At 38.4% G+C, this 27,694-nt stretch overlaps 2 protein-coding genes across 8 annotated transcripts in view; one reads left to right on the top strand and one right to left on the bottom strand.

Annotated features, from left to right (window-relative positions):
• ABCG5 (ATP binding cassette subfamily G member 5) overlaps nucleotides 1-18,819 on the top strand; it is a 38,200-nt gene extending 19,381 nt beyond the window's left edge. Inside the window, exons 11-17 of one of the 6 annotated variants that reach the window (XR_008664912.1) lie at nucleotides 2,337-2,522; nucleotides 6,643-6,755; nucleotides 7,882-8,848; nucleotides 9,196-9,266; nucleotides 9,961-10,146; nucleotides 12,501-15,376; nucleotides 17,930-18,819. Coding sequence is in view for 1 of the 6 variants with exons in the window: in XM_055328924.1 (XP_055184899.1) it covers nucleotides 2,337-2,522; nucleotides 6,643-6,755; nucleotides 7,882-8,075 (493 nt within the window). In the remaining 5 variants the exon portion in view is untranslated. The other 5 variants (XR_008664913.1, XR_008664915.1, XR_008664914.1 and 2 more) reach the window with 5 other exon arrangements.
• The window catches only part of DYNC2LI1 (dynein cytoplasmic 2 light intermediate chain 1), a 41,685-nt gene continuing 24,945 nt past the window's right edge, over nucleotides 10,955-27,694 (bottom strand). For both annotated transcript variants that reach the window (XM_055328925.1, XM_055328926.1), the window contains 8 exons: nucleotides 26,739-26,925; nucleotides 25,533-25,601; nucleotides 24,836-24,913; nucleotides 20,908-20,984; nucleotides 20,260-20,330; nucleotides 16,220-16,317; nucleotides 15,750-15,842; nucleotides 10,955-11,240 (listed from right to left, as the gene is read on the bottom strand). In XM_055328925.1, the coding sequence (XP_055184900.1) occupies nucleotides 11,178-11,240; nucleotides 15,750-15,842; nucleotides 16,220-16,317; nucleotides 20,260-20,330; nucleotides 20,908-20,984; nucleotides 24,836-24,913; nucleotides 25,533-25,601; nucleotides 26,739-26,925 (736 nt within the window). In that variant the 3' untranslated portion in view covers nucleotides 10,955-11,177. The remainder of the gene's footprint in view (nucleotides 11,241-15,749; nucleotides 15,843-16,219; nucleotides 16,318-20,259; nucleotides 20,331-20,907; nucleotides 20,985-24,835; nucleotides 24,914-25,532; nucleotides 25,602-26,738; nucleotides 26,926-27,694) is intronic.

The following is a 27,694-nucleotide window of genomic DNA, read 5'->3' as shown; positions in this document are numbered from 1 at the left end:
CTTGAGAGATGAGCATTATTCGGATGGATAGAAAAGAGAGCAAGGGCAGTCCAGGAAAAGAAAGAGCAAGGGCATAAGTTCAGGAGCAAAAACACATAGGACCTTTCCAGAGAAAGGTTCAGTTGTGCTGTGAGAGAAAAGGATTGGAAGGAGTAGTGAAAGGTATGACTGGCCCCTCTGGGGGGGAAGGTGTTGGATGTCAAGCTAAGGGGCTGAAGTGGATTTGATAATGGAACATAGAAGAGGGTTTTGAACCAGGGAGTGACCCATCTTTCTTGGACTCTGGAGGGTGAGGCTGGCTTGCTTTGGCAGCAGACTAGAGGTGTGGTATATCCATTCATATTGCAGAGCTTCATGGAGGTAAGGGATCAGATTAAGTAGTCATTAGCAGTCTTCCAAAAAGGATCTTCAGTAGTGTGGTGGGGCTACAAGTCAGATTCACAAGAGAACAAGTAAAGAAGGAGGTAGAAGAAGCAGATATTGCTTGAGAAGCTTGATGGTATAGGGTAGGATGAAAAGAAGGCCATTGCTCACATAGTTATCAGGCTCAGGGAGTGGGTGTTTTTAGGATATGGTAAATAACACTGTCAGGAAAAACCGTTAGATTGAAGAGTAGATGAAATTATAGCAAAATAGGAAAATTCACAGATCAAGTTTCGCGGGGAGTGCAGGGTAGGGATAGGGAATCAGGATAACATGAAATCAGGGAACAAATGGATAGGATCAACTTGGCAACAATAGGGGGAAAAGAGAGAGAATGAGCACAAGACATGGAAGATGAAAAGTAGAGAAGATAAAGATAGCAAGAAATTAGTAATTGAGTGGACGGGATAATTTAAAGTAGAGGTATAGATTAGCCATGAGGGACATGTCATTGGAACCCAATAAACGGAAAAAAAATAGGGGTCTAGGGGTTCAGGTGAGGCAGAGCAGATTTGATTAGTGCTGAGGAATGCCTTGTTCAGCACACCTTCAGGGAGAGAACTTAAGTGAAGAACCCGGGTCTCTGGGTGTGGGGACTGGTAGGCAAAGACAGAAGGGGGTAAGGACCTGAGGTAGGAGAGAGGAGGGATGCCCTGATCAGCACTTTCAGAATCTGAAATCTTGGGAAAATAGAACAGTTCTGAGTAACATTTAAGTCCAAGACATGGTGAATGATGAAGATTAGGTAGATGGAGCCATGGGAACTGGTCAGGTTGCCTTATTAGGAGGCACTGATGTTGATGGTTCATCAGGAAGGTTAAAGACCTTGAGGATAAATGATAGTGGGCAGGAGTGCAAAGACTGACCCTTGTCCAGATGCTGTAAAATCATCAAAGGTGAGAGAATGCCCTAAAAGCCACAAAGGGTTGCACAGGGAAAGAGAATTAATGGTACAAGCAAATTCATGATTTGTGGCCTTGAGTGGTAGGGAGGCATGCATCTAAGACGTACCAGCTCCTTTTCCTTACTGTACAAATGCAAGAAAGAGCAGCCATGTCTAATGGTTGTTGGGGACACACTATCACCAGGGAAGTGTATTTAGTGGAAGGAATATAAGAGTGAAGGGGCATGGGGATCCCTGGGTGGCGCAGCGGTTTGGCGCCTGCCTTTGGCCCGCCAGGGCGCGATCCTGGAGACCCAGGATCGAATCCCACATCGGGCTCCCAGTGCATGGAGCCTGCTTCTCCCTCTGCCTATGTCTCTGCACCTCTCTCTCTCTGTGTGACTATCATAAATAAATAAAAATTAAAAAAAAAAAAAGAGTGAAGGGGCATGGATGTAGGGAAGTCTGTTCACAAGAAAATGGGGATCAAGTCTGTGGAAGGAGCTGGTAGAACAAGAAACAAGAATGGAGCAGACCTGAAGGGCTAATTCACCAGTCGATGGAGGCAGCGAAGGGTTTTCACATTGGCAACCATCCCACGGTAACAGGGATGGAGGGGCAGAGCGGCAGGTCGAGTGAGCCTTCAGCACTGGGAGAGTAGGCTAGGCTAGTTAGGGTAGGAGCACGGCTAGCTAAGCAGAGCATGGTTATTTATGGAGAAGCTTGGAGAGTTCAACACCTCCACTTACTGCACCGATTGTGAGCATTGTTTATTAATATTTTCCTCTGAGAACTGAAGGAGCTGTAAAAGGGAAAAGGTGGCACACTAAGTCAGAGCCAACAGAAACAGTTTGTAGTAAAAAATGGTCTCAAAGGGTGTCTCTGTTCCAAAAGGCCTTTCAAGGAGTTTGGCTTACCCTGCAAACTCTTCCCACCCATTAACCACCATGGACTTATTCATAGAAGGCACATGTGGTATTTTTCTTAAATAATCCCTGGAGAGGAAACTAAAGACTTTATGTATTTCTAGGACTCTGGGCTTGTATCCTGAGGTTGCCAGATTTGGGTATTTCTCTGCTGCTCTCTTGGCCCCCCACTTAATCGGTGAATTTCTAACTCTTGTGCTACTTGGTATGGTCCAAAACCCAAATGTGGTCAACAGCATAGTGGCTCTGCTCTGCATTGCTGGGATACTTGTGGGATCTGGATTAGTAAGGTAAGATATGACAGTTTGGGATTTTCGTTGACGATCTGTTGTTAATGAATCACTTGATAACAATTGTTATAAGAAATTGCAGAGAAGAGCTGTGTGATACTGGCTAAAGGTATTGCCTTATGATCTGGAGTATTTAGTACTTATCATTACTGTTTAGACCTTGAACTGTTTACCACGTGTTGAGTAAAATGTCTTCACACTGAGAATCAAGAAATGACAATTTAGGCATGTTATCCATATGATTCACAGGTAGTTAACAAGAGGAGGAAAACCAACCCATCCTCCAGAAAAACTCACAGCCTATCCTTACAAGCTAAATAGCATGTATTTAATTCATTTCTGCTCTGGCACTGTGGAGTCTCTCTCTGTTCTGGTTCTCAATTACGGGTTCTTTTAGGAAGTAAGAACAGTCAGATTAAGAGCTTGCATGACAAAAGACTGATCAAGAAAATATCAGGACTAGAAGGACACATACTAAATGTTACCAGCAATTATTTCTGGGTAATAATGTAGTTTAACTTTTTCTTATATTTCCCTTACTTTTTTGAATTTCTATAATAAAGCATAATTTTATAAGACAATATATATGTCCACATACATACATTTAAAAAAAGCAATAGCAGAAAGGGTGGAAAATTTTAGAAGAGTGTTGGTGGTCCCAGGCAGGTGATGTGTCTATTAAGTATGCTAAGGGTCCCTGAGGAAATGTGAAGGTGGCTATTTCTTTGACTTAAAAACAAAAAAACTCAGAGCATCTACTATATGTAATTACATTTATATTTATATATTTATATATTTAATTATTTAACTCTCAGAGCAATCCATGTTTCAGACTTGACCTCTAGTCAAACTACTGTGAAGACTCCCAGGCCACACGTGGCTCCCTGGAGAGAGGTCTGACCCAGGAGTCAGATACTTCTTCTACCATTTATCTGCCACATGACCATTGGCAAGTCACTTTTCTATCTAAATTTGTTTCTTCATTTATAAAATGGAGCTAATGATCTCAGCCCTACCAGCCTCAAGGGAACATGAGAAACAAATGAGATAATAATCAACAGGAAAGCACTTCATAAGCTGTACTGAATTATATAAAGGCGAAAATTACAAAGTGAGCTGGTTTTGATCAGTCAAAATTACAATGCCATTATTACATTGTGTTAAGTGATTGTTAACATCTATAAAAAAATGCACAAATCAAGTCACCCCAAAGGGTAGCCAATCAAGCCAGCAAGGTACAAGACCCAACGCTGGGCAGGATCTCCTCTTGAATATTTGAATTATTACCTGCTCCAGTCACTCTGGCACTATTTTGTGTATTTGGTTTGTAGAGAAAGATTCGTTGTTTTGAAAAGAGAGGCAGTGGCCAGCATTATCAAAGGCTCTTGGGTTTTTTGCAAAACCTCAACATCCCAAGGCTTCATCTGGATTCTGCTTCCATCACTGAACTGTAACTCTGCTCTTGGGGCACCTGAGTGGCTCAGTGGTTGAGCATCTGCCTTTGGCTCAGGTTGTGATCCCGGGGTCCTGGGATTGAGTCCCACATCAGGCTCCTCACAGGGAGCCTGCTTCTCCCTCTGCCTATGTCTCTGCCTCTCTGTGTGTTTCTCATGAATAAATAAAATCTTTAAAAAAGAAACTCTGCTCTTCAAGGGCCACATCAACCTCTTAGTCATAAAGTTCATATTCTTCCCTCAGGTCATCACCTTTCCTGACTGCCTGCCTGCAATATTTGCATTTTTGGCTGCCTTTTCCTTTAAACACAAACAGAAATAGCTGCTTTGTGCTTACAAAATAAATGCAAATTCTTTGGAGAAAAAAGCTACACAATACAGAACTGTATAAGGAAGAAAGTAAAAGTTACCTTAAGTATCAACCTTCAGTTAAATTTTGTTGTGTATCTTGCTAGACTTTTATATTTAATGAAAATGAGATTGCACTATTGTGAAGAAGTATGCATTTAACGATACAATGTGGACAGTCCCACATCAATAAATTTATTTTTATTTTTTTTATAAAGAACATGGTTTTTTTTTTTTAAGATTTTATTATTTATTCATGAGAATACAGAGGAGACAGAGAGGCAGAGGCACAGGCCCAGGGAGAAGCAGGCTCCATGCAGGGAGCTCGATGTGGGACTCGGTCCGAGGTCTCCAGGGTCATGCCCTGGGATGAAGGCAGGAACTAAACCACTGAGCCACCTGGGCTGCCCCACATCAATAAATTTAGATACATGGTTCCTTCCTCTCTAAAATGCTCCAGATTTCTATGATATAGCCTGATTATCCTCCTGTGTCTTTCACAGACCTGTTTGTGTCCGTTTACCACCCGTAAAGAAGCCTGCATGCTGTTCCTTGGCTAGATTAGCTCTCTCTGAAATCCCACTATATGCCACTTCTGTTGCAGCTTTCCTTTCAAAGGATGGCAGCCTCTGGAGGACAGTAGTGGTGCCTCATTCATTATAGTTCTTCTCAGTGGCTGGCCCAAGCCCTTGAACCAAGTAGGTTTGCAATAAATATCTGAATTGAGTGAATGAATGACTGTTTTCTCTCCTGGGACTGCCTACACATTGGATCAATCACCAACTTCTGTTGGGTTTCATCTTTGCTTCCAAACCACAAATACATGTGGAGCCTTTACATGTATTCCACCCTGTGTGGTGCACTGCAAGATGAAGTCACATAGTTCCTATCTTAAGAGAGGAACCTTCTGGCCAGCTAGGCAGCCAGCCCGTTAAGGCCATCATCCTGTTGCAGGCCTTTGTCATCTTATACTTGAACTACTGCTGAAACAGTTCCCTTTTTGCCTTTCTGCTTTTCCTAATCTGTCCTTATTCCATCCCTCTAGTTGCTGGTGCAACGTTTTCTTAAAACACTGATTTTATGGTCTTTCAATGTCAGCCCACCACAAGGCTCTGAAACAGCAGGTTCCTGTCATTCCAAACTCAGCTCCCACTGCTTCAGATCCTCTGTTTCAGCCCTTCTGGCTCATTTGGCCCCATATGCAGTCCTTGACATGCCTGTGCTCATACCATCCTTCCTTCCTAGAATGTCTTTCCTCTCTTCCTTCCTTCCTTCCTTCCTCCCCAGGTTCCTGCCTGTCCTTTCCAATTAGCCTCTCAATTGGCTGATTCAATTTTGTTCCTTAGAACATTGCCCATAACTGAAAGTCATGGGGTTTGGAGGCCACGTGGGAATAAGTAAAAACCATAAATACTAAGTACAAGAATGTCATGGACATGTGGTGCTGGATTATTATATTTGGCACAAATTGTTTACCACTGTTTTTTTTTTTAGTCTTAAGGATATATATTTTCTGTCCCCAATTACATTGTGAGTTCTCTAGGGGTAGGGTACTTCTTTGAATTCCTCAAGCACTTAGAACTAGTGCCTCACAAATAAAAAGATTTAATCCATATTTGTTGATAGAAATTATATAGTGGACAGAGGAAACCACAAGGTCAGCATGAAGTTTCTCCTAAGAGACTGAAGAGGGAACAGAGTTCATTTTGAACATCACAATGAACATCTGCTGTTCTCTCCATCCTCTCCCCTTGTATCATCGTTAATTCTCACTTCACAAACTAGCTCCTTCAAATCTCTATTTAATCACAAATATCCTCCTCTAAAGTGATGTGTTAGGTGTGTATTTTCTTTCATGTTTATATCATCGGTGCTTATCAAAAAAATTAGACACCAATCCATCATCAGGGGATTGTTAAATTAAGGTTTCTACTATAATGGACCAGTGAGCTATAATTAAAATGATGGAGTGCTATGCTTACTGACTTGGAAGGCTGTCTGACACGTGTTTGGTTGAAAAAAAAGTAGGTTAAAAAAGAGCATGAAGAGTGTGATTCCCCTTATGTAAAATTTTATAAACACATACGTATACACACGTTACATGTATCACCAAAATTTTAACCATAGTTATTTCTGGGCAGTGGTATATTTTTGTACTTCTCAGTATTGTTTGATGTTTTTCACAGCACAATTTTTAAAATGAGAGATAAAAACTATATTCATAATGGGAAACATAGAATGAAGGCTGCTTTTCTTTTCACTTGGTAGGACTGTTACCAGAGACTACTGAATTTTAGCCTGCTCTCTTTTTTCTTCAGAAACACAGAAGAAATGTCCATTCCTTTTAAAATCTTCAGTTATTTTACATTCCAAAAATACTGCTCTGAGATTCTTATAGTCAATGAGTTCTATGGACAGAATTTCACTTGTGGTAAGTACTCTGTTTTAGAATATATATATATTTTTTTACATGTTACTCTGAGGAAGCAATTCCCTGAGGGAAATGTATTTTTTAAATAAAAGCTATGTTTTATAATAGATTTAAAACCTTGTTTTGAAATAAAAGTCTAACAGTGTCTCTGATTTTTAAAATAAAAGTCAAGTTAGTTACGCGTCAAACGCCAACAGCTCAAGCCACTCTGATGTTTTTAGAAAACAGTAGGCCTGGGGCACTTGGCTGGCTCACTCAGAAGAGCATTAGACTCTTGATCTTGGGGTTGCAAGTTTGAACCTCACACTGGGGATAGAGAGTACTTAAAAAAATAAAATCTTTAAAAAATTGATAGACCTAATGTACACCAGCATAAACTTTAGTATACTCTGGGTGGAATCTGTTTTTAAGATTTATTTATTTGAGGGAAGGAGAGAGAGCACATGCACATGAATGGAGAGGGGCAAAGGGAGAGCGAGAATCTGGAGCAGTCTGCACACTGGGTGTAGAGTCCCCCACAGGGCTCCATCCCATGTCTATGGGGTCATGACCTGAACTAAAACCAAGAGTCAGTTGCTTAACCAACTGAGCCACCTAGGCGCCCCTGGAATCCGTTCCGAAGAGAACAGGTTGAAGCAGGTTGCAGTGTCTTCTTGTTCCCTAAAATGTATGTAGTATATAACTGAGTAAGTCATTTTTGGCAAAAGTCTGTTCTGCAAGCCCATGAGAAGCAGTGGGAGCATAACCAGGTCCTTCTGGCCATGGAAATCCCAGGCCAATCTGTGAAGGCAACTAAAGAACAGGGCAGAATTTAATGGTTGTTTTAAGTAGTTTTAGGTGGTAATAGCAGTAACTTTAGGATATTCAGTACTAGGTGATCATAGTGATCATGATTTTTTCAGTACTGTTGTAAGGAATTTACACCCCCAAATGGAAACAAATCCATTTCCATCTCAAAATGAAGCTAGGACCCAGAACACTATTGCTTCACCTAATAATGAGTTCTGGGCTCTCTAAAATGTCCTGTATCTTTCATAGTGACAGGTACTTAGCAGGCAGTTGGTAAATACTTGATGAAAGTATCTGGGACACACCATATCTGACACTGTCCATCTTTTCCTGGCAGGCAGCTCAAATGGTTCTGTGACAACTAATCCAATGTGTGCCTTCACTCAAGGAATTCAGTTCATTGAGAGAACCTGCCCGGGTGCAACATCCAGATTCACAACCAATTTTCTGACTTTGTATGCCTTTATTCCAGTTCTTGTCATCCTAGGAATAGTTGTTTTTAAAATAAGGGATCATCTCATTAGCAGATAGTAAAGAACATTGCCACAAAAATGGAACTTAAGCCCAATTGTGCATGACTACTTTGAATGTCTGAAATAAGAAAGCCATATGTTTCTTAACAGTACATCTTAAGTCTTTTAACCACTTGAACTCCATCTGTGCCCCCTCAGATCCATGCTGGCCTTGAATGATAGTCTGACTTGTAGGACATGGGCTATTTAGAAATTGTGAGTGGGCTAGTCCAAAAATGTAAATAGTAATAACTTACAATCTTTCATAAAATTATGGGAGACTAGTGTGACTGTTTTCTTTGTTCTAGACACAGAAAAATAGGTCAGTTAAAAAATTATGCTTACAGGGCGCCTGGCTGGGTCAGTCGGTGGAGCATGCAATTGTTGATCTTGAGGTTGTGAGTTCGAGCCCCACACTGGGTGTAGACTAAAAATTTAAAAGATCTTAAAAAAATTGTTTACAAACAAAATTATGATTACATTTAATAAAAGATTTGGTGAGAAGAAGATATTTGAATGGTTACTGACTGTAAGTAACAGAAAAGAGTGTTGTGGGTTTGAGTGAAGCAAAGCATCATGCAGAACTGGGTGGGAATGCTTCATCACTGAAAAATCCACATTTATTTGTACACGTTTACATGAGGGTCTGAGTTACCCAATCACAGTGAAAGGATGTTGGACAGATGCTGGATGATGAAGACCCCTGATACAGAGCACTCAGGGATTTTTTTGGGAGTTAAAACGTCCAGGAATGGGCTGAACTGAGAACACAGCATGCCAGACAGACCTCGGGTAATGTTTTTAAATATTAGTTTGCTATTTTTCTACTTTTCCCTTAGTTTACTTACAAAATCAAAAGTGAATGTTACTAGATAAAGTGTATGCACTGAGAAATGACATCTTTAATGCTAAAGAAGAGGGGTTATTTGAAGTCCATAAAGATAAGATGTTCAACTGACATTGAAGAACCAGGTTACACACACAGAATTCAGGTTCTTGAATCATAAAGAGAAAAAGATGCTGACAAATACAAATAGAGAAACTTGTATTACATAATTTTAGGGATGAAATGATGTATATAGAGGATTAAAAATAGGTTCTGTACTAAATGACTGATTATCTTTCTGGTTGATCTTTAGGTAATTCATGTACAAGTCTGAAAAGACCCTGTCTCAATGTTACCATGGTAATGCTGAGGGAGAACATCTTAGTGAGTACATGAACTTCTTCAGTTGCTGTGACCTAACTTGCAAAGAATGATAAATTATAGCATTTGAAATGTCTCACACTGTAGCAGAAAAGATCATTTCATTAAGGAAACCACAGTAAAATTCTATTTCTTAGAACAGTATTTAAGGATCTGGAGACATTGGCAAATTACCAGAATAGTATTGTCAATTTTTATAAAAGGTCTCTGACACTGATGATTATGGTATAATAGTTACATAATGCCTTACAGATTATATATGTCACATCAGTTATAGACAATTCTGCAGATGATAATCTATTAAAGTAGTTCAAAGAGAGTCCCACAGGAACCTCTTTTGAAATCGCTGATTTCAACTTACTAAAGATATGGGTGTGCATTGTAAGTGGAAACATTTCTACTATTCATATGCAGATGAATTTCATCTAGCTCAGAAACATTTGGAAAATTGACACAGCACGTGACTTCAAGCTATTAAATGTTAGTGATACCATCTTAGAAAAACACAATGACTTTCAACATGTGACAGTATATGTCTCAAGTCAAAAATGGACAGTGATGTGTAAGACAATCAAATTATATAATAGAAATTTCTATTACTATTGTGGAATAGGCTGTTTCTTCCCACCAAGTCCAAGTGGATGTTTCTGAGATGATAATGTTCACTATTAATTTAAAGGGAGCTCTTTCTCCACAGCACTTGGGCAGGGTGCCTGTCTGCACCTAAGAATGAGGTTCTTTGGAAACGTGCTGAATCCTGTTGTCAGGAGTGCTGGAAACCACATGCACTGCTAAGAGTTTATGAAGTCTTATTACTTCATTGCAGTTATCAGGGAGTTTGCTCTCCACTCAGATACCACTCATCAGTTTTCGTGTTCTTGGGGTAAGTGTGCTTATTTGAAGCTGGGTGTATGGTTTATTACAGTGAACATATATTATGGTGGAAATGGAAGATCGCAGAATAAATGACTTTCTTGGTAGTGATAACAATTATATTTACTCCAGATTGAACTTGGCTAGCAGGCATACAAATCATAGATCGAGAAGGCTTTTTAAAAGCCTTTGGAAATGATCTTCCAATATTACCAATTCATTAATTTTGGCCTGCTTTCTGATAGCATATCTCCTTAAATTTACCTGTTCTTCAAAAACTTTTACCCAAAATAAGTATGTGAGAATTATCAGAGCTGCCTGTACCCCATTCAACACCCACTGATTCAGGGTCTCTGGGTGTGGGAACTCAGGAGTGTTCATTTTATTTTATTTTTAAAGATTTTATTTATTCATGACAGACACACAGAGAGGGAGAAAGAGGGGCAGAGACACAGGCAGAGGGAGAAGCAGGCTCCATGCAGGGAGCCCGACGTGGGACTTGATCCTGGGTCTCCAGGATCCAGCCCTGGGCTGAAGGCGGCGCTAAACCACTGAGCCACCTGGGCTGCCCAGGAGTGTTCATTTTAAATGGGTTCTTCGGGTGCTTCTTGTGCCTGTGTTTTACAGTCAATGATGACACCTGTGCACATGACCCCGATTCTAAAAAATTCCTTTGAGAAGGAATGTGTCTAATAGAAATGTTTAAACTCATATTCATAATTGTTACTAAAGGATCTTGCTTTTTCATAGTCCTGAAACAGCATAATAAAGCAGAAACTTATAAGTGCTGAAGTGAGTATACACTAAACATACTAGAGAAAGGTAGAAGAGTTTTTATTTTAAAAAATACTGCATGTCATTATACAACTTTTCCCCCTTTTAAAAGACTTCTAATTATCCAGGGAGTTGCACTTTAATACAAGAAATGCCACTTTTAACAAATTACAAATCTTTGCTTCCTTCATTTATTACCATTATGCTAATTATAAACTTACTTGTATTTGGGAAAGAAGAAATAAATACACTATAGTTGAATTAGGTTCAAGAATCAAGCTCAATTTGTTTCCAAGACTTGGAAGAACTTCTTTTGTATTGTTCCAGTTCCTAAAACAAAAATATGTATTAAGAAAAAAACTTTAAAAATTAAACTAGGCACCTTAGCATTTTTTAGGTATGACAGCACATCCTTTATGGTATTACCATTCGCAAAATTTCTTGACAATTATCTTGTAAATTCTTACTAGGATTTATTTTCTAGAAATGTAGAGTCTTTAGAGTTTCTACAGCCTAAACAACACTTAGAGATGCACTTAATAAAGATACACTACATATACATACAAATTCTTTAAACTATTCAAATAAATGCATTTGTCATATTTTAAAGTGATCTTTTGTTTTCTGTTCAAGTCTTGCCAAAACTGGGTTGATGTTGTCAAATTATCAATGTTTAGAATGTATATATTATTTTGACCCAGTGATTCTGCCTTTTAAAATGAATCTCACAGAATAATAGAGAAGAATGCAAGAATATAAATAGAAGGAGGGTCACTGTACTGTGTATACTGGCGCACAAATGGAAACAACTTAGCTATCTCCCAGGAAGGACATTATTAAAGATGTCAGAGCCCATTCACACAGGGTTTCATGGGCAGCCAACAAAAATTCCAGTGGTCGTATGTGCCACACGGAAAAAGCAAACAGGTGGAGAGGACAGGATACTTCCACTTTCTATTTTTTTATTTTATTCTATATCTTATGAGGGTTTTTTTCCGTGATGAGTATATGTTACTTCTAAAATTCATAAAATAAGTTCTGGTATGGGTGGAGCCCTGCATGAGATGATTGATATGCAAAGGGATCATCAAAGGGGATTGCCTCCTTTCTTCTTACATATTGTTCAGTGTCTCAGTAACTGTACAAAGTATATTATTTCAAATAAGCAGAAAGTGGTTACTCTGCAAGATAAGGCAAACACTGCCCTTTGGCTAACATAATTGAAGTTCATAGTTGCAATGAAAATTCCATTCTCATTTTCAGAAAAATTGCAGATTGTCTCTTTCATACCTATACTCAAATTACTGAAGTTTAAATGTTAAAAGTTTTAAAACTGAAGAAAGACTTTGAAGAGTCTTTATATGATAATTCCAAGGTAGAATTTGCAGCCTGGTTTATTCTTTTAAAATGAAGTTAATTCAGTTCACCAATCATCCACCGCATAGGGTTTTGAAGATTGTTAACTCATAACGAATACAGTAATCAGTTCTCTTGCCTTTAATTGGAAGCACTGAATTGTTATTACCAATGATAAGGGTGAGGACATTGTTTTGACATTCTCTGTTAAAGATATCTATCTTACTTCTGCAGAGAATGGAAGAACAGGGCTGGTCACACAGCCATGTCACAAAGAATGAGTGGTGTTATACAGAACTCACCATGTCTACTAGACCTTCAATACTGCTGCCATAGGAAGTCAAAATAATATGATGCTCTAAAGGAAGAGCAAGTAAGAGGATTTTCTTTACACTGCAATTCTTTGTGGTTGCTTTAAAGAGCCACTTTATTTATTTTTAAAGATTTTATTTATTTATTCATGAGAGACAGAGAGAGAGGCAGAGATGTAGGCAGAGGGAAGAGCAGGCTCCATGCAGGGAGCCTGATGTGGGACTTGATCCCGGGACTGCAGGATCACACCCTAAGCCAAAGGCAGAAGCTCAACCACTGAGCCACCCAGACATCCCTAAAGAGCCATTTTAAAAATGAATGTAAAACTAAGAAAAGGTTCCACCTTGCCTCTTAAGAACCTCTCTAAGGTTTTCAACCATAAATGGACCACTGTCTTAAAACACTTGAAGATTGAAGATGTTTAAATAAAGGACAGTAAGAACTTTTCCCCCCTAAACATGTAAATGAGTATGTCTTTAAATTATAGGTTTAGGGAGTATGAACAAGTTGATTTTTGAAAACGGATTCAAAATAGATATGTATGGTTGGCCAAGAAGACCTTAAAGATATTGTTTACCCACTTTTTTGTTGTTGTTTTCTTTGGCAATAAAAATATAAAAAAGAGGTAGAAAGATTTAGCAAGTGCTTTCTATACATATGTCCCCTTAAAATCAGGAATGCCTTAAAACTAGAGGGCTTTTTAAATTATGGAAGCAGAGCAGCCACGGTGGCTCAGTGGTTTGGCGTCACCTTCAGCCCAGGGCCTGATCCTGGAGACCTAAGATCAAGTCCCATGTCAGGCTCCCTGCACAGAGCCTGCTTCTCCCTCTGCCTGTGTCTCTGCCTCTCTCTCTCTGTCTCTGCCTCTCTCTCTCTGTGTCTCTCATGAATAAATAAATGAAATCTTAAAAAAAAAAAAAAATGGAAGCAACCCAAGTGTCCATCGTTAGAATGGAACTTGTGAGTTAGCCTCTTCATCTTAGAAATGACATGCTCTAATTTCACTGGCAAAACTTAAAAGGCCCCAAACTTTGTTTTTGTTTCTTCCCTGATGAATAAGACACTAATAATGGGGCTTGGGGATGGAGAAGATAGGAGGATCACATGTGGTCTCAGACAGGCTTAGGGCCAGCCCTCTACTCCTATGCAACTATATTAGATCTTAATGAAACAGGACATCATCTGTTCTCCCAAGAAGCACAAGAATCAGAAGCATTTGGGTTAAAGGCATGTAGACATATGGCACACAGTATGAGCTTCCCTGAGCATTTACAGGTTGGTTTTAAGTAAGGACAGCTTACATAATTATGGAAAACCCTGAGTGAGACATTTCTTTTAAATGAATATTATTTTGTTCCAAATGGCAAACAAAATCAATCTAAAGATTATAATGCTACTTTCACTGAAAAATGTCATGTGGCAATAATCATATTAAAAGATCAAAAAGAGGGGCGCCTGGATGGCTTAGTTGGTTAATAAGCATTTGCCTTGGACTCAGGTCACGATCCCAGGGTCCTAGGATTGAGCCCTGAGTTGGGTTCCCTGCTCAGCAGGAAAGCTTCTCCCTCTCCCCCAGCTCATGCTCTGTCTCTTGCTCTCTCACATAATCTTAAAAAAAAAAAAAAAAAAGGCAATGTGAATGAAGAAAGAGCTGTAGACAACTGGCTAGATTTTCAAGTAATGCCAGATGAATTCTTTCATAGGCTGTGTTAATAGCAAAGAATGATAGGTATTGTGGGGTTGCTTTCCAGTTCCATTCCAAATTCCTACAGTTTTAGGTCAGTTAGGGAAGATGGATTTAAATGTGAAAAGTCTTGCTGAAAAACACTCCAGCCCTTTCATAATATCTGTGTATGTAAGTGTAATAAAAGGGGTCACCATGCAATATAAACAGATACTCTTAACAATGGCAGTTAGTCATTGACTCCTCAGTAAATATTAATTCAGGGATGGCTTGCAACTAATTTTTAGCTGAGCTGCACATAAATAAAGGTTGTATGAGGCCATCTGACTGTTCCTACAACACGCCTCTAACTTTGCTACAGCAACAAAACCCCCTAAATATTCCTGACATAGTTTTTAATTCTCCTGGATTATGTTTATTTATTAAAAGATTTTATTTATTCATTCATGAGAGACAAGAGAGAGAGGCAGAGGGAGAAGCAGGCTCTTCACAGGGAGCCCGATGCAGGACTCGATCTCCAGACTGGGATTACGCCCTGAGCCAAAGACAGGTGCTCAACCACTGAGCCACCCAGGTGTCCCTAGATTATGTTTAAATAGGATGTTTTGCTTTTTTATTCTGGGGCCCCTGAAGGTGAAAGGCTAGTGCTGAAAAAAAATACCCCAATCTGTGCTCCTGTGGACAGTTGTGTTCAGATTACCCTTGCAACAATGTGATGGCCCAAGTGACACAGCTCTACAAATCCCATCTGAGAGACTGTCAGAGCATTCAATTTATAGTGTTTGTTGATGTAAGTTTGGATTCTGCACAATGTCTCATTTTAGAGATCTGAGAAAACCTAAGTATCAGGTCATGATGAATTTACCAGCTTTTGCATTCTTACATCAGATTTCATATCACACCTGGTGCTAGCTGGACATATATGGAACACAGTCTCCATTCTTAACTACTTTCCTGAGAGATCCTGTCTTTGTGTGCTTTCAGACTGGGTAGTCCGGAATTTTCCTGGTACAAGAAAAGTTTAAGTATGTCTGAATATTCCAACAAAAAACAAAATCATTTAAATGATTCCACAAACAAAAGAATATTGTGAAAGTGTCCCCCCAACAGCAAGGTAAGAATCACTACCCATCTTCAATATAAGGTAAACTGGAAAACCCGAAGAGGCAATGTGAACAGTAGGTCATCTCTGGGTAGTGGAATGATTTAAATTCCTTCTTTATGAACATCAAATTTTTTATATAGTGAAGATATGCTATTTCAGTTATTTTATTTTTTAAGATTTTATTTTTTAGTAATCTCTGTACCCACCATAGAGCTCAAACTCATGACCCCAACCTCAGAAGCTGCATGTTCTACCAATGGAGCCAGCCAGGCTCCCCTTCAATAATTTAAAAGTAAAAACAAAGGGTGAAAAATCTAAGGGGCTCTGGAGGTATTTTGTGATAAACTCAAGAGGAGATAAAATAAATGTTGAGGATTAGTACCTGATCCTTCTGAATTCTCATTTCATCAACTTCACCTTCAGCATACTGAGGGTCTCTTGCAGGGTCTTTGATATGCTTCAGTGTGTTGGTGCTCTGAAATTATAGTTCAAGTCATTTCATGCCCCACCCCAACCATCTGTGACTACCGTCACCCTCAGCTAGGCTCTCTATGGTCTTCTGAGCTTTTACTGTCACTGCTGAAGCCTCTTTTAAATTCCACCAGGCCCTCTCCTTCCAGCAGCTGTCTCTCACTTCTCCAACAGTCTGGAAGCTAAATTTCAAAGTGGAGCAAAGGCTGTGTCCTGCTCATCTTTTAAACCTCACAGTGCCTCTTGTACAATAGACTTTTGGCATATATTTGATTTTTTAAGATGCCAGTAAAAAAGTCATAATAGGCTCACTGGAACATTTCCTAGTAACTGTTGAATAATGCAAAAAATTCTTGCTTTAAAAGAATTAGAAGTATCTACCTTTGGTGGAAAGACTCTTTCATACACTTTTTTCCACAAATCCATTGGTGAATGAGCGTGAAGCTTTCCAATGTCATTATCAGGAATAGGAGGAGATCCTAAAATGGGAAGTTGTACACCAAATGACTGCACTGGTTAAAACTTGACAAACTGGAAAAAAAAAAAAAAGCTAACCCCCACCCCAAAACAAACAAATAAAAAAACTTGACAAACTATCAATAAAATGGATGGCACTTAGAAAAATACAAATCCTAGATCACTCATTTCCCTTCTCCTTTAATATAGCCACTATTAAAATTTAGTCCAACCCAGTATAGCAAGGCCACAGATTCTAGCACCAGAGGAAGAGGAGACAGAGCAGTTAGTCAGTTGTGATTCTCTTGCCCCATAATTACTCCGCCACCCACTGAAATACCTAGTTTGATATTCTCATGTGTTTATGAGTTTGTATGGAAACACTCATTAGTGCTACTCACCAGAGTGCAAATTGGGACAACTAATTCAGAGGGGGATTTGGCACTACTTCCTACCCTGCAAATATGGAAAAAGGTTAAATGCTACTACCCAGAAATCCTAGTTTTTGGTATTTAACCTAGAAACACCTGTACACAAGTATTAATGGTTTCACACTGCAGCATCATTTGTATAAGTGAAAAATTGGCCAAGCTAAACTGTCCATCAATAAAGGTATAGTGAACTAAGTTACTTTGCATTTTCACGCTCTAACCACACAGCAGTCAAAATACCAAATAGATCTAGCTACTGCATTAATATGGAAAAACCACTAAGACATACTGAGTAGAAACAAACTTTCAAAATGATAGCTATAGAATGATAGAATTATGTTCGAACAAATAAGTTTTTTTCTTCTTTTTTCAAGATTTTATTTATTTATGAGAGAGACAGAGAGAGGCAGACACAGGCAGAGGGAGAAGCAGGCTCCATGCAGGGAGCCTGATGTGGGACTCGATCCCAGGAATCCAGGATCACACCCTGGGCTGAAGGCAGGCGCTCAACCGCTGAGCCACCCAGGGATCCCTAACAAGTAGTTTTTTCTATATCACATTCACATATATAGAAAATAATCCAGAAGTATACATATCAAACTTGATCCTTACATGTACTATTTTAACATTTTATAATGAGAATGTCTTGTGTACTGATTGTATAATTTGAAAATTTGAAAAAATGCTGACTTCTTGGCAATTGTCAGTCTATAATCTTAGATTTCTCATTCTTTCTATTCTAGCATCTACCCTGTTGATCTTTCAGGACCTCCTTACTACTTTGGTGTGAAAGACAGTGATACAAACCACCAATCAATTTCAGTTTTCCCAAGTTTTTTACTTGTCCTTATTTGTGTGTATGTGTGTGTGTGTGTATTAAGTTCTATACAATTGTGTCATCTTTGTAGATAAATGTATCCACTACCAAAATCAAGACACTACACAATGCCATCCCTTGTGTTGCCCTTTTATACCCACACCACCCCCTTCTCCAATCTCTTATCTCCCCACCTACGATCCTGTTTCTAACTTCTTACAACCATTCATCTTTCCTCTATTTCTAAAATGTTTTCATCACAAAATTTTTGCACACGTAGAATCATATTGTATATAACATTTACTGACTGTCTTTTTTTCATTCAGTACGATTCTCTGGTGATTCATGCAAGTTACTGTATCAATAACTTGTTCCTTTTTATTGCAGAGTAGTAATCTATGGTATGGAGTACCATACCATAGCACAGGTTTAAATAACATCTGGTTGTTACTAGTTTGGGACTATTACAGATGAAGCCACCATGAACATTTGTGTATGGATTTTTATGTGAACATAAGTTTTAATTTTTCTAAGATAAATGCCAAGTAATGTAATTTCTAGCTCATACGGTCGGTACACGTTTAGTTTTATAAGAAACTGAACTTTTTTTTTAATTTTTTTTTTTTTTAATTTATGATAGGCACACAGTGAGAGAGAGAGAGGCAGAGACACAGGCAGAGGGAGAAGCAGGCTCCATACACCGGGAGCCCGACATGGGACTCGATCCCGGGTCTCCAGGATCGTGCCCTGGGCCAAAGGCAGGCGCCAAACCGCTGCGCCACCCAGGGATCCCGAAACTGAACTGTCTTGAAGAGTGGTTGTATCATTCTACATTCCCACCAGCCATGTATGAATATCCAGTTTCTCCATTCTTGCCAGCATTTGGTGTTATCATTTTTTGTTAGCTATTCTTATGAGCACATTGTGGTTTCAATTTGCATTTTCCTAATAATTAAAGATATTAAATATCTTTTCATGTACTTATTTGCCATTTGTATATCCTCTTTGGTGATATGTCTGCTCATGTCTTTTGCCTGTTTTCTAACTGGATTTTGTTTTTACTGTTAAGTTCTTTATATACCCTAGATAATAAATCCTTTGTCAGATATGTAGTTGAAAATCTTTTCTCTCAGAATGTAGCATGTCTTTTATCCTTTTCAAATGGACTTTCAAGAACAAAAGTCTTTAATTTTGATGAGGTCTAAGCTCCATGATATTTAAATTTAGTAATTCTCATTTCTTTTTTGACCTCCAACTACTTATAGGGGCATTATCTATTGGTACACACAGTGATTCTCACTGCTAATGAAAGTAAGTCATGGGCAGCCCTGGTGGCGCAGCGGTTTGGCGCTGCCTGCAGCCTGGGGTGTGATCCTGGAGACCCGGGATTGAGTCCCACATCGGGCTCCCTGCATGGAGCCTACTTCTCCCTCTGCCTGTGTCTCTGCCTCTCTGTGTGTCTATGAGTAAACAAATAAAATCTTTAAAAAAGGGATCCCTGGGTGGCGCAGCGGTTTGGCGCCTGCCTTTGGCCCAGGGCGCGATCCTGGAGACCCGGGATCGAATCCCACGTCAGGCTCCTGGTGCATGGAGCCTGCTTCTCCCTCTGCCTGTGTCTCTGCGCCTCTCTCTCTCTCTGTGTGTGTGACTATCATAAATAAATAAAAAAAATTAAAAAAAAAATCTTTAAAAAAAAAAGTCAGTATTAATTATAAAGATTGTTTTAATATTTAATCATGAGAGACACAGAGAGAGAATCAGAGACATAGGCAGAGGGAGAGTCAAGCTCCCTGTGGGGGAGCCTGATGTGGGACTCGATCCCAGGACCCTGGGATCACGACCTGAACCAAAGGCAGACGCTTAACCACTGAGCCACCCAGGTATCCGCCCCCACTTTTTAAAAAGATTTTAAGTATTTATTTAGGTATTAATAATAATTAGGAAAATCAGCCTTTGTGATCACTCATTAACCACCTCTATTCTTTTCATTCCAGTTCAGTCTATAATCTAATTACAAAGATCTATATTTGAAGTCAACTTTAGTGTGTAAGGGTAATGATGGATGGGAAATAAAAAGCTACCATCTGCTAGAGTGTTAAAACCAAACTATGTCAGCCCCTGAGTAGAAAGAGTTGCTAGGCCCAAACCTCCACAGGGAAAGTAGTTTCTGTGGGAAGATAAGGAGCTTGATTATATAAACTCTTAAAATTCTTTTTGCTTCATGAACCTAAAATGTCCATAAGTTTAAGAAATACATCTCATATCTGAAGCAAGCTATTTTATAATGAAGAATTAAAGCATAAAATAATTAGTACAACTATTGTCTTTTAGTTTATTCCATCACTTGAATCTCTATTTTTCATCACTGCCCATAATATATAGCTTTCAATTTCCTCACTATTCTGTGCTTCTGGTTTTCTTCTAGACCCAATGAGCTAAAATTTAAAAGTACCTGGAAATCAGTGAGGGAAAGGAAATTTTTTAGTAAAACAGAAATCTGAAATCAGTCTCTTATATGGCGACATTCCTTCCATCACAAATATGTCAATGTGATGTATGTTGCATCAATACTGTGTATACAAATAAATACATGAGAAATAACAGTGATGATAATGAAATCAGAAATGGTGGTATGTTGGAGATGAAGTGAACATGGGGTAGGATAAAATCAATAAGCAATTAAAAAATGATTGAACAATCTTAATAAGTTCACCCACCTATTTGACTTAAAGAATCCAATCCTGCTGTGATAAACAGTGGTTTATTCTGATCCACACATATTGATTTGCTACATGGATAAGAAGAAAAGAGTCTAATTTAGTTTAGTAGTCGAATATCCTGCTCTACTGTAAATAGAAGAACCAAGTTTTATACCTAGCCATTGGTGAGAGAGCACTGCCCTCAAATGAATGAGTGAATATTTAGGTGGTTTCAAAAATTAAAGACTGTCATTAATAAAGTTTTATAAGGAAAAAGGTGACAGACCCAAATTACCTTAAGTGAAAGCCAAGAAAAGTAGAAGGTTAAAAAAAATACACAAACTACAATTATCAATTCAATTTCTAATATAAGAAAATGATAATATAGGGAAAGCTACTAAAATGAGAGAAGTCAAAGAAATCAGTGAAATAAATGTAACAGTATCATTATTTTATTCTAGTCTCTATTATGTAACATTTTTGTTAGGAAATGAGAAATACTTAAGCAATACAAGAAACAGGAAATAATATGAAATTATTTCTCTAAGAATAGCCATCCGGGGATACTTTCTTAGAAGAAATAATGAGATGAGAACAATAATCAGTTGAGATTATTGGCAAAAATAAAATAAGATAAAAAGATACAAAAATATATTTTAATAGTACCTTTTGTCAATGCCAAATGCTAACTGGTTGATAACTCCACGTACTTTTAGTAATAGAGCTTCTGATTTACTGGTAAACTAAAAAAAAAAAAAATCGGGAATAAATTATATGCTCTGCTTCCAAATAGAAACAGGTAAAATAAAAATGGCTTTGAACAAGTACAAAATGCGGACAGAATTATTTGCCCAACACACACTTGTGTTTGAGCAGACAAAAAATCTGAAGGAAAATAAATCTCAATAAATTTGTTTCAGCTCGTTCTTTTTTTTTTAATTTTTAAAATTTTTATTTATTTATGATAGTCACAGAGAGAGAGAGAGAGAGAGAGAGAGAGAGAGAGAGAGAGAGGCGCAGAGACATAGGCAGAGGGAGAAGCAGGCTCCATGCACCGGGAGCCCGATGTGGGATTCGATCCTGGGTCTCCAGGATCGCGCCCTGGGCCAAAGGCAGGCGCCAAACCGCTGCGCCACCCAGGGATCCCTCAGCTCGTTCTTCTAACTTCATGAGTGCACGATATCAAAGGGACTTGTGTTTATGCACTTGTCGTTCACCACACCCACATATGGATTATAACTATGTCCCAAATGCAGTCTGGCTGGTAGAAAGTGGGAGGTATATATCATAAATAACTTTTCCATCCATGGGCATATTACTGTCTTCCAAAAAGCTAACATGGAAGCTACAGACTGGTCTGACAATAGTGATACTCATTAAAAAGATCTTTTAACTTCCCTTCAGAATTGCCTTTGAGCTTGCAAAGAACATCCTCAGAAGTGGTATATAACAAGGGTGACCAGAACCAGAACACTTTAGAGAATGAAAGGGGGTGGGTACTATCAATAAATAAGAAATTAAGCTGAGACATCAGGAGAACATCAGGACATGTGGTTACCTTACAAATCTTTTAAGACTAGATTTGATTTTTTGGAAATACCAAAAGTTACTCAACCAAATCAGAATGGCTAAGATGGATGAAAGTAGGAAAAACAACCTTGAGCCAAAATGAAATGTACTTCTATAAGGCAAAGAAATCAATTTTCAGGATAAGATTCATTCTGAATTAAGAACAGGCTCCCATTGGGGGGCCCTGGTGGCTCAGCGGTTTTGTGCTGCCTTCAGCCCAGGGCCTGATCCTGGAGTCCTGGGATCGAGTTCCATGTCAGGCTCCCGGCATGGAGCCTGCTCCTCCCTCTGCCTGTGTCTCTCTGCCTCTCTCTCTCTCTCTCTCTCTCTGTCTCTCATAAACAAACAAATAAATAAAATCTTAAAAAAAAAAAAAACAGGCTCCCAGGCAAAATCTTGACTCACATGAATATATAAAATTTAATACAGTGACTTTTCAAAATTGAAACAATTTTAACATTTCTTTTGAAGAAGTTTAAAACTATAAAAAACTAATTGAATTTTTAAAACACAATTTATTATTATTATGTTCCTATTTATGTTCCCTATGTGGAAAGGAAAATACCTTATCACAAAAGTATTTCATAGAAGGGCTGGGAGGACGTGAGAAGTTTTCTGACTCAACCCCCCCATCTGTTGCATCAATTGCCTTGAAACATCCTCCAAAAATTGCTGTAGAGATTCTGTTTGCATTAATTTAGTAGGAACTCAAAATCTCCAAAAGTAACCCATTCCATTTTCAGATAATGGTAATATTAGAAAGTTCTTATTTTGAGCTAAACTCTGCTCTGATTCCTTGTTCTTGACTTTAAGAGAGCAAAGAATATATCTAATCCCTTTTCCATGGAACAGTCCTTTGAATATTTAAAGAGCATTATCACATTCTAGATAATAGAACATAATTTTATACTCCTTCTCATGTATCATATTTTTAAGCCTCATACCATCCTGACAGCTCTCCACTGAATCTGGTCCTACTCATCAATGTTTTTCTATTTTTATTAACTTTATTAGATTGCTTGTAATAGTGAATCCGCTTTCTTGACTGAATTATAAAGGATCAACTAAAGGGGTAAAAGAAAACTGCTGAGCATCCAGCAATCTTCTCAAGCAGTCCCATACTGTCTCCTTTGGGGGTGGGGGATGGGGAAGAGTGGAAGTGAAATGGAAAGACAGGGCTTTGTAACTTTGGCTACTCTCTTCTTGGTCCGAGAAGCTAAACAAGCTTTATGGTTCTCCTGGCAGTCCAGAAGGGCTCCTCTAATCCAAGTCTCATCTTCTGGCTTGCTGAAAGCTGATATGAGACCATTCTTAAACCCATTCCCTAGAAGATCCTGATCTTATAGGACCTTCTAGACCTGCTGGGGCCTACAGTGATCTGACTTCATCTAAATTTGTACACATAACACCAGATTAGATCCTGATCAAACGTGATCTGTTCCTAAAGAAAGAGATTTCCCTCAGCTAACTAAACAGAACTAACTGTGGGGCTTTATCTTGTGTAAAAATAAACTATAAGATCCATGGTCTTTGCTTTTGTATCCTGGATGAGCCATTCATTTTAAACTCCCCATATCGTTTTGAAATAGTAAAAAAAGAATATTTCCAAAGCACTCTGTCAATTTCATATGTAAGCGGATATAGTATAAACATAAAACATTCTGATTTTTAGGGAAATACACAATGCATTTATTTGGAGTATTCTGAAAAGTATAAAAAATTTAAACATAGATCATATTATCACTTTGTCATAATATATTACCCATGAAGGCCAGCGACTAGACTGTTAACTCCCTCCAACTTCCTCAGCACTTCCATGTAGCAGGAAAAAGAAACCATTCAAATGGGAAGATATTATTTCTTTTATTATTTCATCACACATCTGGTAAATGGCTATCCTGAGATTCAAACAGAGGCAACAGGACTCCCAATTTCATGGTTTTAACCCCTACGACAATATTGTTGTTGTTTTAAGTTTTAAAAAGAACATAGAGGGATGCCGGGATGGCTCAGTGTGTGATCCTGGGGTCCTGGGACTGAGTACCGCATCGGGCTTCCCACAGGGAGCCTGCTGCTCCCACTGCCTACATCTCTCTCTCTCTCTTGAATAAAAAAATACAATCTTTAAAAAAAAAATTTAAAAACATAGGTTTTTTTTTTTCTTCTTTTCCGTTAAGACCGATTCTAATTTTTAAGGGGAAACTAAAAATGAATAAATGTCCTTAAAAAGATTTATTTATTTGAGAGAAAAAGTGAGTGTGCACAAGTAGGGGGAGGGCAGAAGGAGAAGCAGACTCTCCACTGAGCAGAGAGCCCGACATGGGGCTTGATCGCAGGACCCTGGGACCATGATCCAAGCCGAAAGCAGATGCTTAGCTGACTGAGCCACCCAGGTACCCCTAAAAATGAATAAATTAATAGCCAGTTTATCTGTTTAAGACTGATTAGGGTTTGGGGCACCTTGGTTTCAGCTAAGGTTGTGATCTCAAGGTTGTGAGATTGAGAATCTGTGCTCTGTGGGGAGTCTGCTTGAGATTCTTTCTCCCTCTCCCATTGCCCCTCCCCCCACTCATACACACCTGCTCTCTCTAAAAAAAATTAAAAAGAGAGAGACTGGGGTTTATGAGCATAAGCAATTGATCTGAAGACCCGGTAGGCCATCTAGCAGAGTATGTTCTAGAAATATTGGGACACCTGGGTGGCTCAGCGGTTGAGCGTCTGCCTTCTGCTCAGGGTGTGATTCCTGGTCTGGGGATGGAATCCACATCAGTCTCCCCATGGGGAGCCTGCTTCTCCCTCTGCCTATGTCTCTGACTCTCTGTGTCACTCATGAATAAATAAATAAAAAATCTTAAAAAAAAAAAAATCAAACACTCTGTAATGAGGATTTGGGGGCAGTGGGAAAGGAAAGAAGGGGATTATGTACACTAGTAGAAGCATTAGTATTTATAATCATGCATCAAGTTGCTTATCTTTCTAAGTTTGGTGCTGTCCACTCAAGCCAAAGGATAGGAAATGTACGAACCATTAATGATGCTCCATAATAATGTGCAACAAATCGAAGTGTCTTGCATATAACCTTTCTCTTCTCAGAGTCAAAATCCTGAAGAAATACATTATTAAAAAGAAAAAAGTTGAGAAAATTAAATATCAGTAGTGGGAAGGTGCAAATTACTAAGTGCAGAAATACATAATTTGTTTTTTGTTTTTGTTTTTTTGGAACATACCCTGAGGAGTAGGATTCCATTACCTTGATACTTTTTCTATAGAGAATTGAATAGTAGCTGCAGCCTTCTAGAACTACAGCTATCAGATCTTTCCTTGTTTAAACACTTAGCTCAATAGAATTTAGATATGAGCACACATTTTATAGTGTGGAATACCCTAGGGATTCTCTGACAAGCAAAGATAAGAAACCAATTTTCTACTTTCTTCAATTTAAAAGTTGGGAAGTCAGTCCTATCCCTCAGTGACTGGGTGAAAGATTTCAGTTTCTCAAGCTATCTTATCCCCATTCTACTGCCTTATCCCCATTCTACTGTATGTATTGTTCTTTACATATTTTCTCTTTCCCCACTATGTCGTCTTTTCCAAAATCTTTAAGATGTGTGACTCCTTGACCTCTCCCTCCTAGAGTCCTTTCTCTCACTTCACTATTATTTTTGTTCTCCCATAAAGCCTGAGTATAAACAACCGTTTTAACTAGAAGTGGAAAAGCTTACCTGAAAAATATCGTATTTACTTCCAATTATGACCAGAGGTATTAGAAATGGGTCAACTAATTCACGGTCCTGTTAACAAATACATTTCATTGATTTATTATAATTGTTTGTACTATGTATTTAGCAAATTCTATTGACTTCCAAAAATATACCATTTTAGTCTTTTCATAGATGCTGACTTCGTTTGCTTGACCAAGAGTTTGTCCTAATATTTAACTTTGACTTAACCTAAGTTATATTTCTCAAGTATAAAACTAGAAATAGCAGTTCCCTAAATTACCATACTTATTTGTCACGTTCTATCCTATTTTCTTAAATAACATGTCATCTGCCTGTTTTGTTTTTCACTGGTATTATCTTTTGTTGCAATAGCATTTACACTGCATAGTTGTGAACCATAAGCTATCAGTTTCCTCCTGATATTCCCTTATGTAAAACACATTTGTATAAACCCTGGGCAATATAAAATATTGCTATAGGTTTTCTAGAAAATGATACTCATGATTGTATTTAAAGAACTTGTGGGGATCCCTGGGTGGTGCAGTGGTTTAGCGCCTGCCTTTGACCCGGGGCGCGATCCTGGAGACCCGGGATCAAATCCCACGTCGGGCTCCCTGCGTGGAGCCTGCTTCTCTCTCTGCCTGTGTCTCTGCCTCTCTCTCTCTGTGTGACTATCATGAATAAATAAATAAAATCTTTAAAAAAAAAAAAAAAGAACTTGTGTTACCATCAATACTTTATAATTTAATTAGTTGTCAGATAATCAAAAGATATCAAATATGTGACAGATACTAAATGAATGTAAAATACAGAGTGGCAATGAAGGCTGTGAAAACTACTCATTGTTTACACTTGTAGCTTCATCTGGTCTTTGCCAGATGACTTTTGTACAGTCTGCTTTTTTATCTTCGTTTTACAGAGATTATAAAATCAATATCAAACTACTACTTCAAAATTCTGTTTCTTTTGATTGGTATCCTATGCCATAACAATCACAGTGGATGTCTAACAAGACATGAGAAATCCTTTCCCTAGTTTTGCTCTCACTGAGGTTTTATTAAATTGCTGTAATTTTCCAGTGAACAAGTTCATCTACATCGAATGAATTTCAAATCATGCATAAAAATTTAAGGAAGTTGTTTGTGATGTTATCTTTGACTACGTATGGGGCTACGGATTCTGGGAATAATCCCAACAGCAACTCACTGGATGGTCCTTCTGCATATTACTCCAGATCTTCTGTCTCATTTCAGAAACTGCTTTAGAATTTGTCTTCCCCAGTTTCATTATCATTTTGTCTACATGGCTTTTTGTGGCTTGTAACAGATTTTCCATAGTGGGCCAAAGGTCATTAGGTTTTGAAAGATCCAAAACAAGAACAATAGAAAATGTCCTAAAAAAATAAAAATATCTCTTTAAAAAAACTCAAAATAATTAGTTTTGAAACCTTATTTTTTTTATTTTTTTGAAACCTTATTAAACTGAAATTTATTAGCTAAAAAGTAACACTACAGCTTATAAAACATAGCAGTATTCTAATAAAACACCCCACCACCACCAAAGTTATGGCCTTATTTATTCCAGTGCTTTTCTCTAGTGATATTTAAGTATTACAACCAACTGTGGCACTGAAGGTTTTATTTGCACTAATAATAATCCAATTCAAATAATCTGCAAGAACGGGATCCAACAATGTGATGATTGGATCCAATTTTACTGTGTCCTCCAGAGAAGGGAAGCGAAAATAATAGAGCACAGCAACAACACAAACAACACAACAATTAGGTGAACGAGAACGGATGTATCGATGGCCCCAGCCAGGGGACTACCTCATGTATTTAATCTTCACAACAATCCTTCCTAGAAGATGTTATGATGTCTGTTTTATGGATTAGAAATCTGAGGCACACGTTTATATAACTAGTGAATTCTAGAGTTGTAGATCCAAAGCTGCGCGTCTTTATACTCTAACATGGGGCCTCTCTGAAAGCGCACCCTTGACCACCACACCCACCACTGCCATCGCAGTACAAGTACAAGTGAACGTGTACTGGTGTTCATGTAAGTCAAACATGAATCAAACTCAGCAACAACAAATTGATTCAAAAATGGGCAAAGGGGACCCCTGGGTGGCTCAACAGTTGAGCATCTGCCTTTGGCTC

This window comes from Nyctereutes procyonoides, unplaced genomic scaffold, assembly GCF_905146905.1.
Source record: "Nyctereutes procyonoides isolate TBG_1078 unplaced genomic scaffold, NYPRO_anot_genome, whole genome shotgun sequence".
Classification (NCBI taxonomy): Eukaryota; Metazoa; Chordata; class Mammalia; order Carnivora; family Canidae; genus Nyctereutes; species Nyctereutes procyonoides.
This window is presented reverse-complemented; position numbering and strand designations above follow the sequence as displayed.